We start from the raw sequence: 16123 nt of genomic DNA on the forward strand, positions 1-16123 counted from the left end.
ATTTGCTGAAATGGGTGGCTGCTGAACTGATGGTGTGACAAAAGCTGTAGTTTATAAAGACTTGCCCGATATTTTAGTCATTTACTGCGAACGTTTGCTCAATTGATGATGATACTACCATATGACATCATTTTGTGGTTGGTTGTTTGCTTTGGTTTAGGTCCTAACCAAGATGTACACATTATTCAAAGAACGTGTTCTAATATTAAAGGATATGGTGAATGTCAGAAACCTTTTGTGGAGAGAAAATGGTTCTAGAGTAGTGTATTTTCCACATGTATATTCCTCCCAAGATTTTTGTTGTTTTTGTGTGTATATTTTTCTAGTTCAGTACCATATAATGTTGCACAATATTTTATGATGTGCCTAAAAACTTCTTAATACAAATCAATACAGAGTAGCATTACTAAATAATCTAATGTGTCAAAATTGAGCATTTTGTACAACAATTGTTTATCCAGTAAAATACTGTTCTTAGGTCTGGAAAACCATCTCTAAAATGACCAGTGAAGCTTTGTGTTACAGAGAAAGGGTTGTAATAAAGCTAATTTCATTTCATTATATCCTTCTATCCCTTCTCACTCTGGAGGGTTCTGAAGTGTATGACTGTCACAGATGAGCCTATGAGAATAAATGGTTTACTACAGTGGTCTGCTTGCTTATTGCTGCTTTCTCTCAGCCATCAGTCATGCATACTCAAGTCTTCCACGCTTGATACTCAACAATCATGCACTTTTTCTTTCCTTATTATACGTTTGACTTCGCATTTTTCATGTCAAAACCTTGTTTTACACACTGCAGTAATACAGCTGAGCTAGACATGTAACGGCACACTGCACCTGTTTGTTTCAGGGAGGGACACAAAGACTTCTTCCTCCATGAGCAGGTCCTCCTCGGGTTTTGAGTCCAGTCACCTCCTTTCCCCAGAGCTCCCCTGCCTCCCCCTGCCCCTCCCCAGAAAAGCCATGTCATACCCCAGCCCTGACAGGCTTCTCTGCATGGCTTCCTCCCCAGCAGGGCCCCACCAGACCCCCAGGGGGCAGCACTTCCCCCAGGGAGTGAATCGGAGTCACAGCTGTGGGGAGATAGGAGGTGGAGATCCACACACAGACCTGGGGCAGCAGAGACGCGTCCTCTCCCTGGAAGACCTCCACTCAGAACAGGGGCTCCATGACCGGGTATTCCTTGGCCCAGCAGCCCCCAGGCAGACTCACAGCTCCACCCTTCAAGCCAAGGGGTCCCTCCATCTGCTGAGGAGCCAGCAGAGACATCTAGATGAGGCCCTGCTACTAACACAACCACCGCTCTGCTGTGGCCTGTCTAATTCTTTGGGCATTGACAAGAGAGACAAGTCTAGTTCTTCCAAACCAGGCACACATTCCATAATATTCCCTGTAGTCCAAGCTGGCAGGCCGAAGCATCACACTGCTGACGCTTCCACGTCCAACCAGAGCTTGCGATCAGCCCCACCAGTGACGAACGGGGAACATCCTTGTGAATTCAAACCCCTGTCTGATGATGGCGTCGCTATGTTAGCGCCCACAACCCAACCCGTGACCGCCCAGCTTCCGGGGTCGACCCGGGCGGAAGGCGCCAGGAAATGGCTGGTATCAGGGCGGAGAACATCAACCATCCCCATGGATTTGGCCTCCCAGCTGGAGGAGAGGCTACAGGCACAGGGCATAGACCTCACGACCGAGCCCTTCTCTGATAAGGTACAGCCGTGTCAGCTTTTAATGGATGATATGTGATATGTAACCAGCAACCTCTTGATCTGCAATTAAATGCTCTACCATTGAGCTAGACCCAAAACCCTTCTGTTACGCAATGTCTCTGTTAGATGTTACCAATCTATATTAGATAGATTGTATTTGTATCTCGGTTTTTTATAAAAATACATTTTTAACTGTAAATCTTTAGGTACATATTTCAAATGTCTTATATTTATTTGATTCCATCTATGTATATCCTACTCTATCTAATGTATTGTTTTCTGGCAGTATGGTCGTTATGGGATCCCAGAGGCTATGGTCCAAAGGTATTCTGACGAGCTAACCCAGCCGCTGAGAGAGACTGCCTGGGCCCTGGACCAGGTCAGAGTCCAGCTGCTCAACCGGCTGCAGCGCACAGCCGTGAGTCCTGTCCTCCATCACGTCTCTCAATCATTTACCTCATCTGGAACTGAAAAATATGCCTTCGCTCTAACCCCTTTCTAAGCAGCCTTCCCCCTTGTCTTGTGTGTGTGTGTTCTACAGATTCCGTTTGGAGGTTTGGCCAAGATGCATCGGAAGCTCCAGTCCCAAGTGCCTCTTGCCAATGTGGTTGGATAGCTTGTGTCCATGCACTTGTACAACTAGTCACCGGCGATCTGGTGGTCCTCAGATACAGCATCTGACAGAGAGCTGCCTTCTAATGTGACATGGTCCAATTAACAAAAGCAAGGGATCAGATCCAAGCTTGACGATGGATGGATGCATGCAAGCTGAACAAACCTGGACTCATTTAAGGCTAAATTCCATTTTTTACAAAACCAAGATAAAGGAGTGTATTTAGGAGGATTTTATGATTAATCCCAACAGTCACCTTGTCATTGTGCCTATTTTTAATACAACAATATTTACATTCAGTATTGTTGAGTTACAGATGTGTATTCAAGCTTTTTGTGGGGTAATGCAATTTGTTCAAGATGAATTTCAGAAAAGTACAAATATTCAGCATTTATTTGAGATCTAAGGCAAAACAATCAAAAAAAACTATACATTATTTACACATTTGCAAAAGCGAGTAAATTAAACCTACCAGAACTCATGACTCACAACTGCACTGAAACAGCCCCTGTAATATCTGATGTATTAAACAACCAGTGTTTTACAAACATTTCCTAGCAAAGCTTAATTGTAGGTTTAAACATCTAAAGGCATTCTCCATAATTTGCATAACCAATCGAGAATCTTTTCATTGACAACAGATATTAGTTTACCTGAGTTTTACTACAGTAAAGAGGTTTTGTCTGTTAATGTGGCTGCACCTTTAATGAAACAGTAATGTGCAAAAAAAGCCAAACAAGCTTAATTGAATGTCATTTCCACTTTTGTTAATAAATACATTAGCATTTTGCTATTTAAGTGCAAAGATTTTTTTCTGACTAACGGAATCAGCAGATATCAGCTCCGCCGCCGTCGGTATGTACGAGTGTGAGTATGAATGGGTGAATGAGAGGCTAAATGTGAAGCGCTTTGAGCGCCGCTAAGGTAGAAAACACGCCATATAAATGCAGTCCATATCAGTTTAAGTGCCCACTCCCAACACAGTGCTCCCTCACAGTCTGGCCTTTGGTGGGCTCTCACACAGCCAGCTCCTGATCAGCCCCAGAGCGTCCAGGGCAGTCCCCCAGCTCAGGGTAACCCCCCAGCCCCCATGCCCGTAGTTGTGCACCACCGGCACCTGCCGGCCCCCGAGCAGCACCAGCTCCCTTTCCACCCTGGGGTTCCTCCGGCCAGGCCTCAGACCCACCCACTCCCCCAGGACCTGTGCCCGGCTCAGCGAGGGCTCCAGCTGGCTGCAGCGCTCCAGGATGCCCTCGCTGTCCCCCTGGTCCACCTCGAGCCTCCAGTCACCCACCTGCCGGGTGCCCCCGACGGTGACACTGTGCGTGCCGGGGTAGATGTAGGTGAGGCCGTCCCCGTCCCTGATGAAGTGCTGCAGCCAGGGGGCCTGAAGCTTCAGCACCTGGCCTCGGACCGGGTACACCTCCTCATCACCCACCAAGGACCTGGAGCCCAGACCACAGCAGTTGACGATCAGGTCATAGCTCGGGCCTAGCTCCTCAAAGCTGCTCACTCTCTTTCGTATTATCCGACCCCCAGCTTTTATAAACCTGGAGAAAAAAAGAAATTGGGTCATGGAACAAAAATGTTTAACAAATGGTATTTAATTATTATGCTTTACTTAAACATTGATTCAAGCATGTTTGTTTACATCTTGTTTACCTGTTCTCCAGCCATGGCAGGTAGGTGGAACATTCACATTTGATGGTGGTGAAGGCTTGACCAAACTTGTGATTGGGAAACCGTTTCAGTTCCCGCCCCGACATGGTTCGGAACCCCAGCACGTATTCAGACCAGAAAGGATTTTTATCCGCAGGGACATCCTTGAAGATTTGCCACCTTGAACAAAATTAAATAGGATGATTGTACAATGAAACTGTGCCAACTGTAAGAACGTCCTCACAAAGTTAACGGTTGTCACGTTGTGCAGGTGACCGTTACCCTGAACTCAGCAACACTCCGGCATCTGAGGACTCCTGGGACTGAGCGATTGCCAGCAGGTGATCAAAGGACTCCTTAAACCAGCGACGCTGTCTTTCCAGAGGGATCTCTGCAGAAAATTTTGGAGCACAACGTGAAGGTCATCTGGCTAATCTGTCACACAAACCATTTTCATCTTCCATTGTCTATTAATCACATTTGAATAATTTGGCACAATTGCAATTTACCTCTGACCTTTTGAATTACGATTTCACCTCTTAATTTGCAAGACCGAATTAAGACCTGAAATGGCTGTTGGGCATCCCACATATGGAACGCAGAGTTACTCAAAATTAAATAAATAGGTAAATAAATAGATACATACATGAATAAATATGGATATTAAAAAAATTCTGAAATTAAAAAAAGATAGCAATAAATATAGCATTATATAATTATATAGCTGAATCCATTTACCGAAATCAAAAAATAAATAGATTTACCTAGACTTTTACACACCACATTTATTTCCACACCACATTTATTTCTGTGCTGTATTTATTTCCGATCTCCCATGCAAACGAGAGGGGCGTGGTTATCTTCAGACCAACGCAGCTCCACACAAGTAAGTAAGTAAGACTTTATTTATATAGCAGTAGATAGAGACACCTATCGGTAGATTTTGGAAGACATAAGTCGTGTCAGAGATCGCATAGTCAAATTCAGCATGGCTTGTCAGGATGTATCATCAGAGAATGTCTATCATGTTGACAAAAAGCAGCTACCTTATTGGTGTAGAACGATCACGTGTCGAACCGTGGCACCAAAATCCTATTACGCTCTGAAGAAACTAGCAGAGCCTTTATTAGATATTCTCTGAAACTAGTTCTGCATAAAACAGACGCATCGACAATCGACTGGAATTTCAGCTACAAACTTTTTTTTGGTAGCTCAGCACAACTCATTATTTTTTATGAGCTAAAGATTAGGTAGATAACTCCCATAACTTCAGTCAACATATCCAAAACTATCTCCCCCAATAATTTTTGTTCGATTCTCAAACCTGGCTCATACTACTAGCTTTTTAATAAAATAATTTTTCCTGATTATTGCTAATTTTGAAACCAATCATAAATGGCTAAACTAGCACCCCATTTATTTGATACGTCAAGAAAAGTTGCCTGGAAATGTGCTCGCGGATACGAACAGGGCACGACCTCAAAAGTGAACATTAGCCGATCGCTGATTTACCTGAGCTGAATGAGCACAAGGAGCACTTCATAATCTACAGTTGCCTGCCTTAGCTGTAGCCAGTTTTACAAATGTTTGCACACATACATGACGGTTGTTTGTAGTTTATTTCCGTTATTTTAAAGCAGATTTAACCATTTTGTAATGAACGATATGTTTGTGACACGACAAATGTACATAGGCCTATAATAAGTGATATCGTGGCATGTTAAACGTGGCATTAATACATACAATAATTACATTAATACAGTTGTTGATGTGCTCTGGAGCAAAGACGAAGATGAATAAATTATGTCTGATAACCACAATATTATGTTGTCAGTTAACACCGCAATGATTATTTTACCTGTAAGAGGTCATAACGTTTATTGGTGTACATTGTAATATAACGAAAGATTATGTTCAACATACATACCTGGGAATTCTGAGGCAAATAAGATCCCAGCAGCTACATCGCTGGTGGTGTCTGGGGTGAACTGATCAGCCAGTAGTGTTACTGAACAGAAGGGCAGTACCTCGGCGATGCAAACAGCGGTGGAGAACCCAACAACACCTGCCCCCACCACAACAATCTTCACACTTTTCATTTTGGTCAGAGCTTTGGAATAATACATGTAAAGATTAATGTTATTAGGTTGACTGTAAAAACAAAAAACAAAACAAAAAGAGGCTAAGTTAAGATGCATGGGAAATTCATTGTAGGTTATTACATTTACATTTAGTCATTTAGCAGACGCTCTTATCCAGAGCAACTTTCAATAAGTACAGGGACATTCTCCCCAAGGCAAGTAGGGTGAAGTGCCTTGCCCAACGACACAACGTCAGTTTTGCACGGCCGGTATTCGAACCGGCAAACTTCTGATTCCTTGCCCGATTCGCTAACCGCTCAGCCATCTGACTCCCCTACGGCTATGGCACGAACAAAATACAGGACCGTCAAATCTCTTCGCTTTGGTCTAGAAACCTACAGTATTGTAACGATGGCGCTAGGGGTCTATATTGGAGTGGATGCGTAATAATCGGACGCAGAGAAGAAGACCTTTTTATCCTGTGTCCCATACACCGCTCGACTACAGGTTTTATTACTACACCACCAATCACATGTGAATGCCAACAACAAGTCATTAACTCACATACAATTCACAGTTATGGCAACAACGATAACTTATAGTTACTAATATCCATACATCATCCACTGACAAACCTAATTGACAGAACAACAACACTCAACTCAAACATGCATACAACATTAACCAAACATGAAACAAGTATGTGAATTGCGCCACCCACAATCCTTTGCGCCAACAGCGCGAGTTAACACGCAACCAATCCGTGGGTCGCTACATAGCCCCCACCTGAGGGGTCAGTCGTCCCCGACAACCCCATCACCCAACAGGTAGTCTCTTAAGTGTCCTGGCCGTAACCGCCGCCGAGTTGGCCTCCTGGGACTGGTAGAAGGTGCCATAGGGGGGGGGTTACATTGTCCAGTGGGAATGGTGCCGCTGGTGTCGTTCTCTGCTCCACCCGTCTCTGGAGCAAGCGGGCGATATGGTGATAGTCTGTCCTGGTGCAGCACCACCACACGCCCCCGACCAGGCATGCGCACCCGATACACCACCTCAGAAACCCGTTCCATAACCTCACTGGGCCCCTGCCAGTGACTGCATAGCTTGGGTGACACCCCCTTCTTACGAGTAGGGCAATACACCCAGACCTTGTCACTGGGCTTGAAGGTCAGCTTCCGACACCGGGTGTCGTAGGCTCTTTTCTGCCGCACCCCAGAGTTAGCCTGGGCCTGACGAGCGTACTCATGGACTACTTGGAGGCGATCTATCAACCTCCGGTAGTAATCCATCTCCTTTCCTCCAGCAATTTCCGGCTCGGGCGGGGTCCCGAAAACCAAGTCCACCGGTGTCCGTAATTCCCGCCCAAACATGAGGGCAGCTGGTGTGCACTGGCTGGACTCTTGGACGGCCGTCCGGTACGACCACAGGACCAGGGGCAGGTGGCGATCCCAGTCCCGCTGATGTTGGCTGGTCAGGATGGCGAGCTGGGTAGCCAGGGTGCGGTTGACCCCCACCAGGTACTGCTGCAATGGGGCATGGGAGCGCTGCGTTGGCCCTTTCTTAGCAGTGCAAAGGTCACAGCAGTGCACATACAGCTCCACGTCCCGTCGACAACCTGGCCAATAGAATCGGCCCCTGAGGCGGCGGAGGGTCTTGGCGATGCCGTAGTGCCCCGCCCCCACCGAGCCATGGACGGTCTGAAGGACCTGTTGGCGGAGTTCACGGGGTACCAGCAGCTGTAGGAGGTCGCTTCCCCGGCCAGGAGCTTTCCACCTCCGGTGCACCAGCCCGTCATGGAGCTCCAAGTTGCCCCACTGTGATTGGTAAGCCTTAACCTCCGGTCCGTGGGCAGACACTTCTGTCCATTCGGGACGCCGCCCCGTCGCCAGCCAGTTGATTACCACCGCCAAGGTTGCATCGGCCTCCTGGCATTGTTGCAGCTGAGCGGAGGTCCATGGAGAACTCCCCTCGCAGTCAGCTGTCTGAATGGCTGCCACCGTCAGTGGTTGGTCCCGCTCCTCTTGTCGTTGGCAATACCGACATTCCAAGACTGCACAGGGGCGGCGGGAGAGGGCATCAGCATTAGCATGCAACCGCCCTGGTCGATGCTGGATCTCGAAGTCATACTCCTGTAGGGCCTCCAGCCAGCGAGCCACCTGGCCCTCCGGGTTCTTAAAGTTCAACAGCCAGGTAAGGGAAGCATGATCGGTGCGCACAAGGAAATGGCTGCCATGCAGGTACGGCCGGAATTGTCGCAGTGCCAGGACCACTGCCAGCAGCTCACGCCGGGTCACACAGTAGTTCCTTTCAGCTCGGTTCAGAGTGCGGCTAAAGTAGGCTACTGCGCGCTCCACCCCTCCAACACTCTGGGACAGTACGGCGCCAACTCCCACGTTGCTGGCATCAGTGTCCACGATGAAGGGCTGTTCCGCATCTGGGTAGGCCAAAATGGGAGCCTCGGTAAGGTCAGTTTTTAGCTGGGTGAAGGCTCCGGCACACACGTCGTCCCAGTCAAAGGGCTGTCCCTTGTCAGTCAGTCGATGGAGGGGTTTGGCAATCGTGGCGAAGCCCCGGACGAAACGCCGGTAATAGGACGCCAGGCCCAAGAAGCTCCGCAGTTCGGTGACGTTGGCAGGGGGTGGCCAATTCTGGACTGCGGCCACCTTAGCGGGGTCGGTAGCTACCCCGTGCGCGCTGACCACATGGCCCAAGAACTGCGTTTCTCTTGTCAGCAGGCGACACTTGGCAGGGTTCAACCGCAACCCAGCCTGACGAATGGCTTCAAAGACCTCTTGCAGGTTACCCAGGGCTCGGTCAAAGTCGCTGGCATGCACCAGCAGGTCATCCAGGTATACCACACAACGACTCCGTGGTATTTCAGCCAGTACCCTCTCCATCAGCCGTTCGAACGTCGCTGGTGCATTACAGAGTCCAAACGGCATAACACGAAACTGCCACAGTCCCTGTCCAATGGTAAAGGCAGTCTTTGGTCGTGCGTGAGGGGCCAACTCCACCTGCCAGTAGCCACTACGCAGATCAAGGGAACTGAACCAGCTGGAGCCTGTGATATGGTCGAGGGCGTCATCTATGCGAGGGAGGGGGTAAGAGTCCTTCTTGGTCACCGCGTTGAGACGTCGATAGTCCACGCAGAACCGCCAGCTGTCATTCTTTTTTCGAACCAGGACAGCTGGTGCGGCCCACGGACTGTCAGAGGGCTCAATTACCCCAGCAGCAGCCATCTCCCTAACTTTGTCTTCTGCCACCTGTCGCTTGCCGAGGGCCAGCCGGTGAGGCCGCAGGCGGATGGGTTGGGCGGTACCGGTGTCAATGGAATGCTGAACCAACCCCGTCCGCCTACAGTCCTCATCCTTTGCTGCAAAGATATCTGCATAGTCCTCTAGGAGGTGCCTCAACTGGCCGCACTGCTGTTGGTCAAGGCCATCACTGCTGCGGCGGCAGAGTTCCCTCACCGCCTCAGACGTCTCCGCCGATGTATGGTTGGTAGGCTGACCTGGCATGGAGTCGCTGGTGGCAGCTGTTTGGCAGCTGGCTTGCTGGTCTCTGACCTTTGTGTTCTTGTCCTGGCCGGCCTGGAGCGCCACAGTCTCCCCACCAAGGGTGATGGCTGCCCTCAGGACATCAACATAGGCACCCCAACGGGACAACAGGTCCAGGCCGATAATGCACGAGTCCTGAATATTGGCAAGCCAGAACTCGTGCTCCGCCTCCTGGTTCCCAGCCTGGATCCGCAGATGCTTCTTCCCCTTTGTAGCAGCCTTCTCCCCTGTCACCGTCACCAGGTTCGTGTCTGACTTTGCCCATGCGCCGGAGAGCGTCCCCATGGTTCCTGGAAGGACGCCAGGACGCACCAGTGAGACGGTAGACCCCGTGTCTACTAGAGCTTGGCAGGGTTGGCCATCAAGCCAGCAGTCCAAATACAGTCCCTTAGTGTTGCCTACACGACCAATCAACAGTTCTTGGCTTAAGGGAGGGGCCAACGATTGGGGTGGCGGGCCCCTCACTGCGCCACCCCCCCGTCGTTTCCCGTCTGCTGTGGTGCTCTGGAGACTGGTGCTGGTGCTGGGCAGTCACGGGCAATGTGACCAGGTTCGTCACAACGATAGCACCGAAGAGTGGGTCGAGGTCGACGGTTCCCAGCTGGGGCTGGCCGCCGCTGAAACTGCACCTGACAAACTGGCTCGGCCTCCTCACCCTCACAGTCGATGGCCCGGACGTGTGGAAGGGACAGCCGTGGGGCAGCCTGAGTGCAGAGCACCGCCTCTGCCCGTACCGCTTCTTGAAGAGCCCCCTCCAGGGTTCTGGGCATGGTGAGACGCACATGCTGGCGTAGCTGCTCTGGCATAAGCCCCTTGAGGAATGCATGGAGAGCCAGCTCCCCTCTTGCAGCGGCGTCGAACATTGGATAGCCATGGCGAGCGTAGAGCTGGATATCTGCGGCGAAAGCGCCCAAACTCCCTCCCTCCTGGCGGCGACAGCTGGCTAGCCTGTCCCTACTCTGGTCAGGGAATGGTGGCTGCCCGAACCGCCTCTCCAAGGCCCCGGTCAAGGTCTCCAGGTTCCGCTGTTCTCCCGGGGTCAGATCCAGGAGCACCTGCAGCGCATTTCCCTCCAGCGCCAGGGCAAGATGAGTGGCGGCTTCCTCGCTGCTCCAACCACCATGCCACACTGCCAACTGGAACTGGGCAAGATATGGCTCCAGGAGCGTCTCTCCATTGAACTTGGGCACCTTCGCTGGTGTTCTTGGCATGGCAGTGGAACGGGGCAGGATGGCCCCAACATCCACCTGTGGGGACGCCCCAGGTAGGTCAGGTTGGATGTCCACAGCTATGGCTGTGTGTTCTGTGGTTCCACTCCCGGCCTCTAGGGGGCGACAAGGCCGTGGCACACTGGACCCATCAGCGTGGGGACGTTCTTGCCCTGGAACGCTCCATCTTCAGCCTACGTTTCTCCAGGTGTAGCTGAGTCCTCTTAATGGTCTCTTCAAGATCTGCGATTTCTTCCTCCATCCTGCGTGGTTGCACCATCCCACTTCTGACACCAATGTAACGATGGCGCTAGGGGTCTATATTGGAGTGGATGCGTAATAATCGGACGCAGAGAAGAAGACCTTTTTATCCTGTGGCCCATACACCGCTCGACTACAGGTTTTATTACTACACCACCAATCACATGTGAATGCCAACAACAAGTCATTAACTCACATACAATTCACAGTTATGGCAACAACGATAACTTATAGTTACTAATATCCATACATCATCCACTGACAAACCTAATTGACAGAACAACAACACTCAACTCAAACATGCATACAACATTAACCAAACATGAAACAAGTATGTGAATTGCGCCACCCACAATCCTTTGCGCCAACAGCGCGAGTTAACACGCAACCAATCCGTGGGTCGCTACAGTATGTTCACTACAACCACTCTTGGAATTACATAAAAGAGTTCTCTTTTTGTGAACAATTAAAAGACTGCTTCTTAAAGGCTATAAGATTCCAGTTGGCTGTTTTGCTTCAAATAACCTACTTTATAATAGGAGGCTACCTACAGGCATAGTTTGTTACAATTGAACTGAACTATTTATTTCGAATTATTGCTCATAGAATTATGATAGCGTGATATTTGCCAAACATAATACAAAGTCAATGTAATCGAATACAACAATTATACATACTAGTACGCTACCAACCTGTTGAAGTGTTGGCAGGCGTGTGTCAAGTCCTCCAACAGGCTACAAGGCAACAAGAAGCATTTTTCCCAACAGCTTGAGTCAACCCGCGAGTTTAAACGCTTTTTATAGCTGCAAATATGACTTGCTATTTTAAACAATAACGTCTTTTCGGACGACATCCTTTATCTATACTTAAAAATAACAACTAATAGGCCTACACTTGGACTTATTCATGGACGTTTTATTTTTAATGTTAAATTAATACACATTATGTAACTTTTGTTGTTGACAGGTCGCCAAACATTATATCACTAACTGATGTGTTGTTATCCTGGAGTCGACAGGACATAGAATAATTTAATTTACTCAATCCAGAACGTTTGCAAGTCAGTTGGTTCTGCGCGTGTGCGTGTTGTCCCAAACCATAACTGCTTCTTTTACGACGATTTTACGACAAGTACTACTGGATTGCTGAAAGGTAAGGTCCTGAAAGATTTATACATTTTCAATGTACTACTTGGTAAACGAAGAGCCGCGGTAATGATGGCAGTTCTTATCAAGTTTTCATTAATGACAACTGCAATTGTTTGGTCCGTCTAACATTGTCCAAAGATTTTAAGACACGACTTCGTTTCATTTACAAGAACAATGCTCATGCTAGCCGCTACCCCTGAGTTAATTTACTGATGTTATGGGGCTGTACACACATCTTTACCAGGATGTACTAGATCTTTGCACACCATCGTCCACATTATTGTCGGCTGCGATTATCTCTAATAATTCTCCTATAGTTTTCACGATATATACAGTTAGCATATCCTATATTCATAATGTTCCCTGAATCTCGCGCTCATTCAGTAATTCACATGCACTTCTATATCAGCAGGGGCCACAATTGGCTTTTTGACCCCAACATTGTCCTAGCAAAAAAAAACAAGACATCCCTCATGGACCTCCATTCAGAAGCACACAAGGACACAATCTTGAGCAAACTAGACAAACTGAGAAAAAGAGACTTGCTGTGTGACATCACACTCATAGTGGAAGACGTGAACTTCAAAGCCCACAAGGCCCTCCTCGCTGCCAGCAGCGATTACTTCTGCCTCATGTTCACCAGTGAGGAGCAGATTAGCCAGTCCACCTACAAGCTGGATGGCATGGATGCCAGGACTTTTGAAGCAGTGCTAGAGTTCATCTATAGCGCCAGGGTCTCCGTGGAGCAGAGTTCCACAGAGCAGCTCCTGGTCTTGGCCCGCCTCCTGGAGGTCAGCGACCTCGTCAAAACCCTGGCCGAGCTAAGCCCCACCCTCCCTGCTCGAGAAGAGACGGGAGACGAACCCAAGAGGGAGGGGCGGAGTACAGGCAAGACGCTGCTGCTGCCGAAACGCAAAAGAGGCCGACCGAGAAAGAACGCAGCACTGATAGTGTCAGCAGATGTGCTTCCGGAAGTACCCGCTAAAGAGAGCGGCCATAGGGTCAGCGAGAGTCCGGTCGCTGTGGAAACCCAGGTTAAAGCCGAAGCCATTGCCAGGGGCCACCCTGAGGAGCGTCTGGCAGAGACCCGGTCACATGACTCGGACGACGCCGACTACGACCCCAGGACCCCGGCCCGGAGCAGGCAGAGCAAACGTAAGATCAAGCCGCCGGTGAAGTTCAAGGGCTTCCGAGTTGGGGATGACGGCGCTGAACGCAGGGAGCCTGGGAGGAGGGGTCGGAGGAGGAAGTACCCGAGCACGGAGCCGCGCTGTGAGGACTGCGGGAAGGTGTTCAAAAACCACCTGTTTTTAAAGATTCACAGGAGAACACACACAGGTGAGTTAGTTCGTCTCCAAGCCGCCGTCTCGTCTTCGAAACACGACCCTGCCGTGTCTCTAACCCTATCTCCCTGCTTTGTGTTTCTGTGGCGCCGACAGGGGAGAAACCGTTCAGGTGTCAGGTGTGTGGGAAGGGTTTCACTCAGAAGCACAGCCTACTGGTCCACCAGCGCATGCACACGGGAGAGAAGCCCTATATCTGTACAGTCTGTTCTAAAGCTCTGTCCACCAAGCACTCCCTCCTGGAGCACATGAACCTACACACGGGTGAGTTGCACTGGAACTGGAACAGAGTAGGCTGGTATGCAGAGTATTTTTCATTCACACCCAGAATACTATGGACACAGAGTATGCCTGCTTATTAATTAATACTTCATGTAAACCCTTCAAATCTGTTATTACAATGCACTCACCAATCACTACTAGGCAAGTGCATAGAACCTATGGAAAGTGTGACAACGGTTATATGAGCTTCCGAAAAGATGGCTCCACTTCTGCAACTGAATTGTTTGTCTCACTCATTTAGTTTATGTCTATCTCAGAGCAAAAGTCTTTCAACTGTGACAAATGTGGAAAGACGTTCAGTCAGAAGAGGCAGCTGAAAAGCCACTACAGAGTCCACACCGGTAAGAATGGAAGGTCCTGCCAGGCAGGACTAAACGAGAGACTCACAGTTCAGCACACAATGTCCAAACAAAAGACATGTCTTACATTCTAGTAATACAGTTCTGTTCTTGTTTCTAGGCAAATCTTTATCCGAGTGCCTGCTCTGTCATCACAAGTTCATGGATGCCGCTCAACTGAAGAAACATCTGAGGACTCACACAGGTAACGTAGAGCCACCTACTGGCAGCAAAAAACTAGACACGAGTGACACCCTGGAGGACATAGTACAGGGAGTAGTACATGATATGACAGATACCATTACAGGGAGGTTAAACGCTATTTCCCAGAGTGTTACTGTGTGGAAACGTAGTTGCTTGTTGTTGCAGGTGAAAAGCCTTTCACCTGTGAGATCTGTGGAAAGTGTTTCACAGCCAAGAGCACTCTGCAGACACACATCCGGATCCACAGGTACGTTGAGACATCCCATAACCTTCACAGATGAAGAAATTCCACTATGCGTGCATTTTTCAACAAGCAAATGAAACAACGGAAACACCAGGAGCAATCTAGTGTTTCGGGTCTCCTTTTCAGAGGGGAGAAGCCGTACGTGTGCAACGTCTGCAACAAATCTTTCTCGGACCCGAGCGCGAGACGCCGTCACGTGGCCTCGCACACGGGGAAGAAACCTTTCACCTGCTCCTCCTGCAACCTGACCTTCGCCCGCCTGGACAACCTGAAAACACACACCAAGACCCACAACAAGGAGAGGCTGTCAGTGGAGGCCCAAGCCTCAGGGGCGGAGGCTGTTGGGGAGGCCGGGCAGGCGAGGGCGGAGGAGGAGGTGCGCGGCCTGCTGCAGCTGCAGCCGTACCCTCTGCCCGCCCACCCAGGGGAGCAGGAGATCCAGCTGGTGGTCACAGCCGACGTGGGTGATATCGGCTTTGTCCCGGGCCAGGAGCAAGGCATCAGCATCATCGCCGCCGCCACCGCGGAGCATCAACAGGCCCACCCCCGCCTCACCCTCCTCACCCAACCCTCGGGACACCTCCAGAACGTGGCGGTGGTTACCCAGGGCGGAGGGGGGGACGCCCCCCAGATCCAGACCATCAGCATGCTGGAGGGCCAGGTGGGCAGCGCTGGCCACCCTGAGCAGATGCACGTCATCACCCTGAGCAAGGAGGCCATGGAGCACCTCCAGGCCCAGCACGGGCCGCCTCAGCCCCTGCACATCGCCCCCCACAGGGCGGCCCAGCAGCAGCTCCACGTGATCCCCCAGCCCCAGCTGGACCCCGATCGCCCCCTGCTGGGCCACGCGGCCAGGGAGCTCCAGGAGCAGAGCATCCACATCAGCCAGACGGCAGAGCAGATCCCCAGCCACCACGTCCAGGGACACACCTTCCAGATCCAGGCGGGCAACGTCTCCTACCTCTACACCACCAGCCTGGCCCAGCACAACTGAGAGGGGGAAGGGGCACGATGCTGTGCTGGGCACTGCCGCCTCACAGCAAGACGGCCCGGGGTTTGATTCCCACATGGGGGTGCGGTTGGTACTGAGGTGAATGGGAAGCTGATTCATGCGACAGCTGTCCTGCTGTCGTCACATCTGGCCTGGTACGTTTTGGAAGTACTGTTATCCACACACATTACAATTGAGAGCGATTCTAACAGACTGACAGAAACGGAGACCGTCTATCTTGTAGTCATCTAGATTAGTTAGAGTGAAACTCTGGGCTCCAGGATTGATATTTATTTGGCAATCAATTTAAAATAAGTGTGCATTACTGGCATGTTTAATATCATTGTTGAATCAAAGGGCTTGAATTAAACGGTGTATACAATTAAGTGGCTTCAGTGCATGAAGAATGAACCACATCTGGGGAGAAAAGGACTTTGAATGAAGCAGAAAATGGGACAAAGAGAGGGTAAGGTCCCTGGATCC

At 49.8% G+C, this 16123-nt stretch overlaps 3 protein-coding genes across 7 annotated transcripts in view; 2 read left to right on the top strand and 1 right to left on the bottom strand.

Annotated features, from left to right (window-relative positions):
* Window positions 1-2785, top strand: part of sash1b (SAM and SH3 domain containing 1b) — a 40996-nt gene extending 38211 nt beyond the window's left edge. For all 3 annotated transcript variants that reach the window (XM_047047577.1, XM_047047585.1, XM_047047594.1), the window contains 3 exons: window positions 853-1715; window positions 2001-2132; window positions 2256-2785. In XM_047047577.1, the coding sequence (XP_046903533.1) occupies window positions 853-1715; window positions 2001-2132; window positions 2256-2330 (1070 nt within the window). In that variant the 3' untranslated portion in view covers window positions 2331-2785. The remainder of the gene's footprint in view (window positions 1-852; window positions 1716-2000; window positions 2133-2255) is intronic.
* Window positions 2703-12205, bottom strand: ddo (D-aspartate oxidase). 3 transcript variants are annotated; one of them, XM_047047628.1, is made up of 5 exons: window positions 11768-12205; window positions 5914-6096; window positions 4269-4377; window positions 3990-4166; window positions 2703-3877 (listed from the first exon to the last, which is right to left on the bottom strand). In XM_047047628.1, exons 2-5 carry the CDS (start codon window positions 6083-6085, stop codon window positions 3319-3321), a joined length of 1017 nt encoding a protein of 338 aa, XP_046903584.1. In that variant the 5' UTR covers window positions 6086-6096; window positions 11768-12205; the 3' UTR covers window positions 2703-3318. The 3 variants fall into 3 exon arrangements, with proteins under 3 accessions (XP_046903584.1, XP_046903574.1, XP_046903564.1); XM_047047618.1 differs by having other exon boundaries at window positions 11783-12204; XM_047047608.1 differs by lacking the exon at window positions 11768-12205 and having other exon boundaries at window positions 5914-6526.
* A 2-nt stretch (window positions 12206-12207) lies between these two features.
* zbtb24 (zinc finger and BTB domain containing 24) lies at window positions 12208-15899 on the top strand (the record flags this gene model as incomplete). Its single annotated transcript, XM_047051466.1, has 7 exons — window positions 12208-12242; window positions 12648-13576; window positions 13678-13845; window positions 14121-14204; window positions 14323-14406; window positions 14571-14652; window positions 14776-15899. Coding segments are annotated over 7 exons (2250 nt in total), but the record flags the coding sequence as incomplete, so codon positions are not given.
* Between the last annotated feature and the right edge of the window lie 224 nt (window positions 15900-16123).

This window comes from Hypomesus transpacificus, chromosome 3, assembly GCF_021917145.1.
Source record: "Hypomesus transpacificus isolate Combined female chromosome 3, fHypTra1, whole genome shotgun sequence".
Lineage (NCBI taxonomy): Eukaryota > Metazoa > Chordata > Actinopteri > Osmeriformes > Osmeridae > Hypomesus > Hypomesus transpacificus.

Bases quoted from the DNA above. Each gene is read 5' to 3' on its own strand.
- ddo (XM_047047608.1), bottom strand. From the start codon at position 6,184: ATGCATCTTAACTTAGCCTCTTTTTGTTTTGTTTTTTGTTTTTACAGT. The intron at 4,378-5,913 runs GTATGTATGTTG...AATTTTCTGCAG, and splicing joins ATTTGCCTCAGAATTCCCAG to AGATCCCTCTGGAAAGACAG. The intron at 4,167-4,268 runs GTAACGGTCACC...ATTTTGTTCAAG, and splicing joins GGAGTGTTGCTGAGTTCAGG to GTGGCAAATCTTCAAGGATG.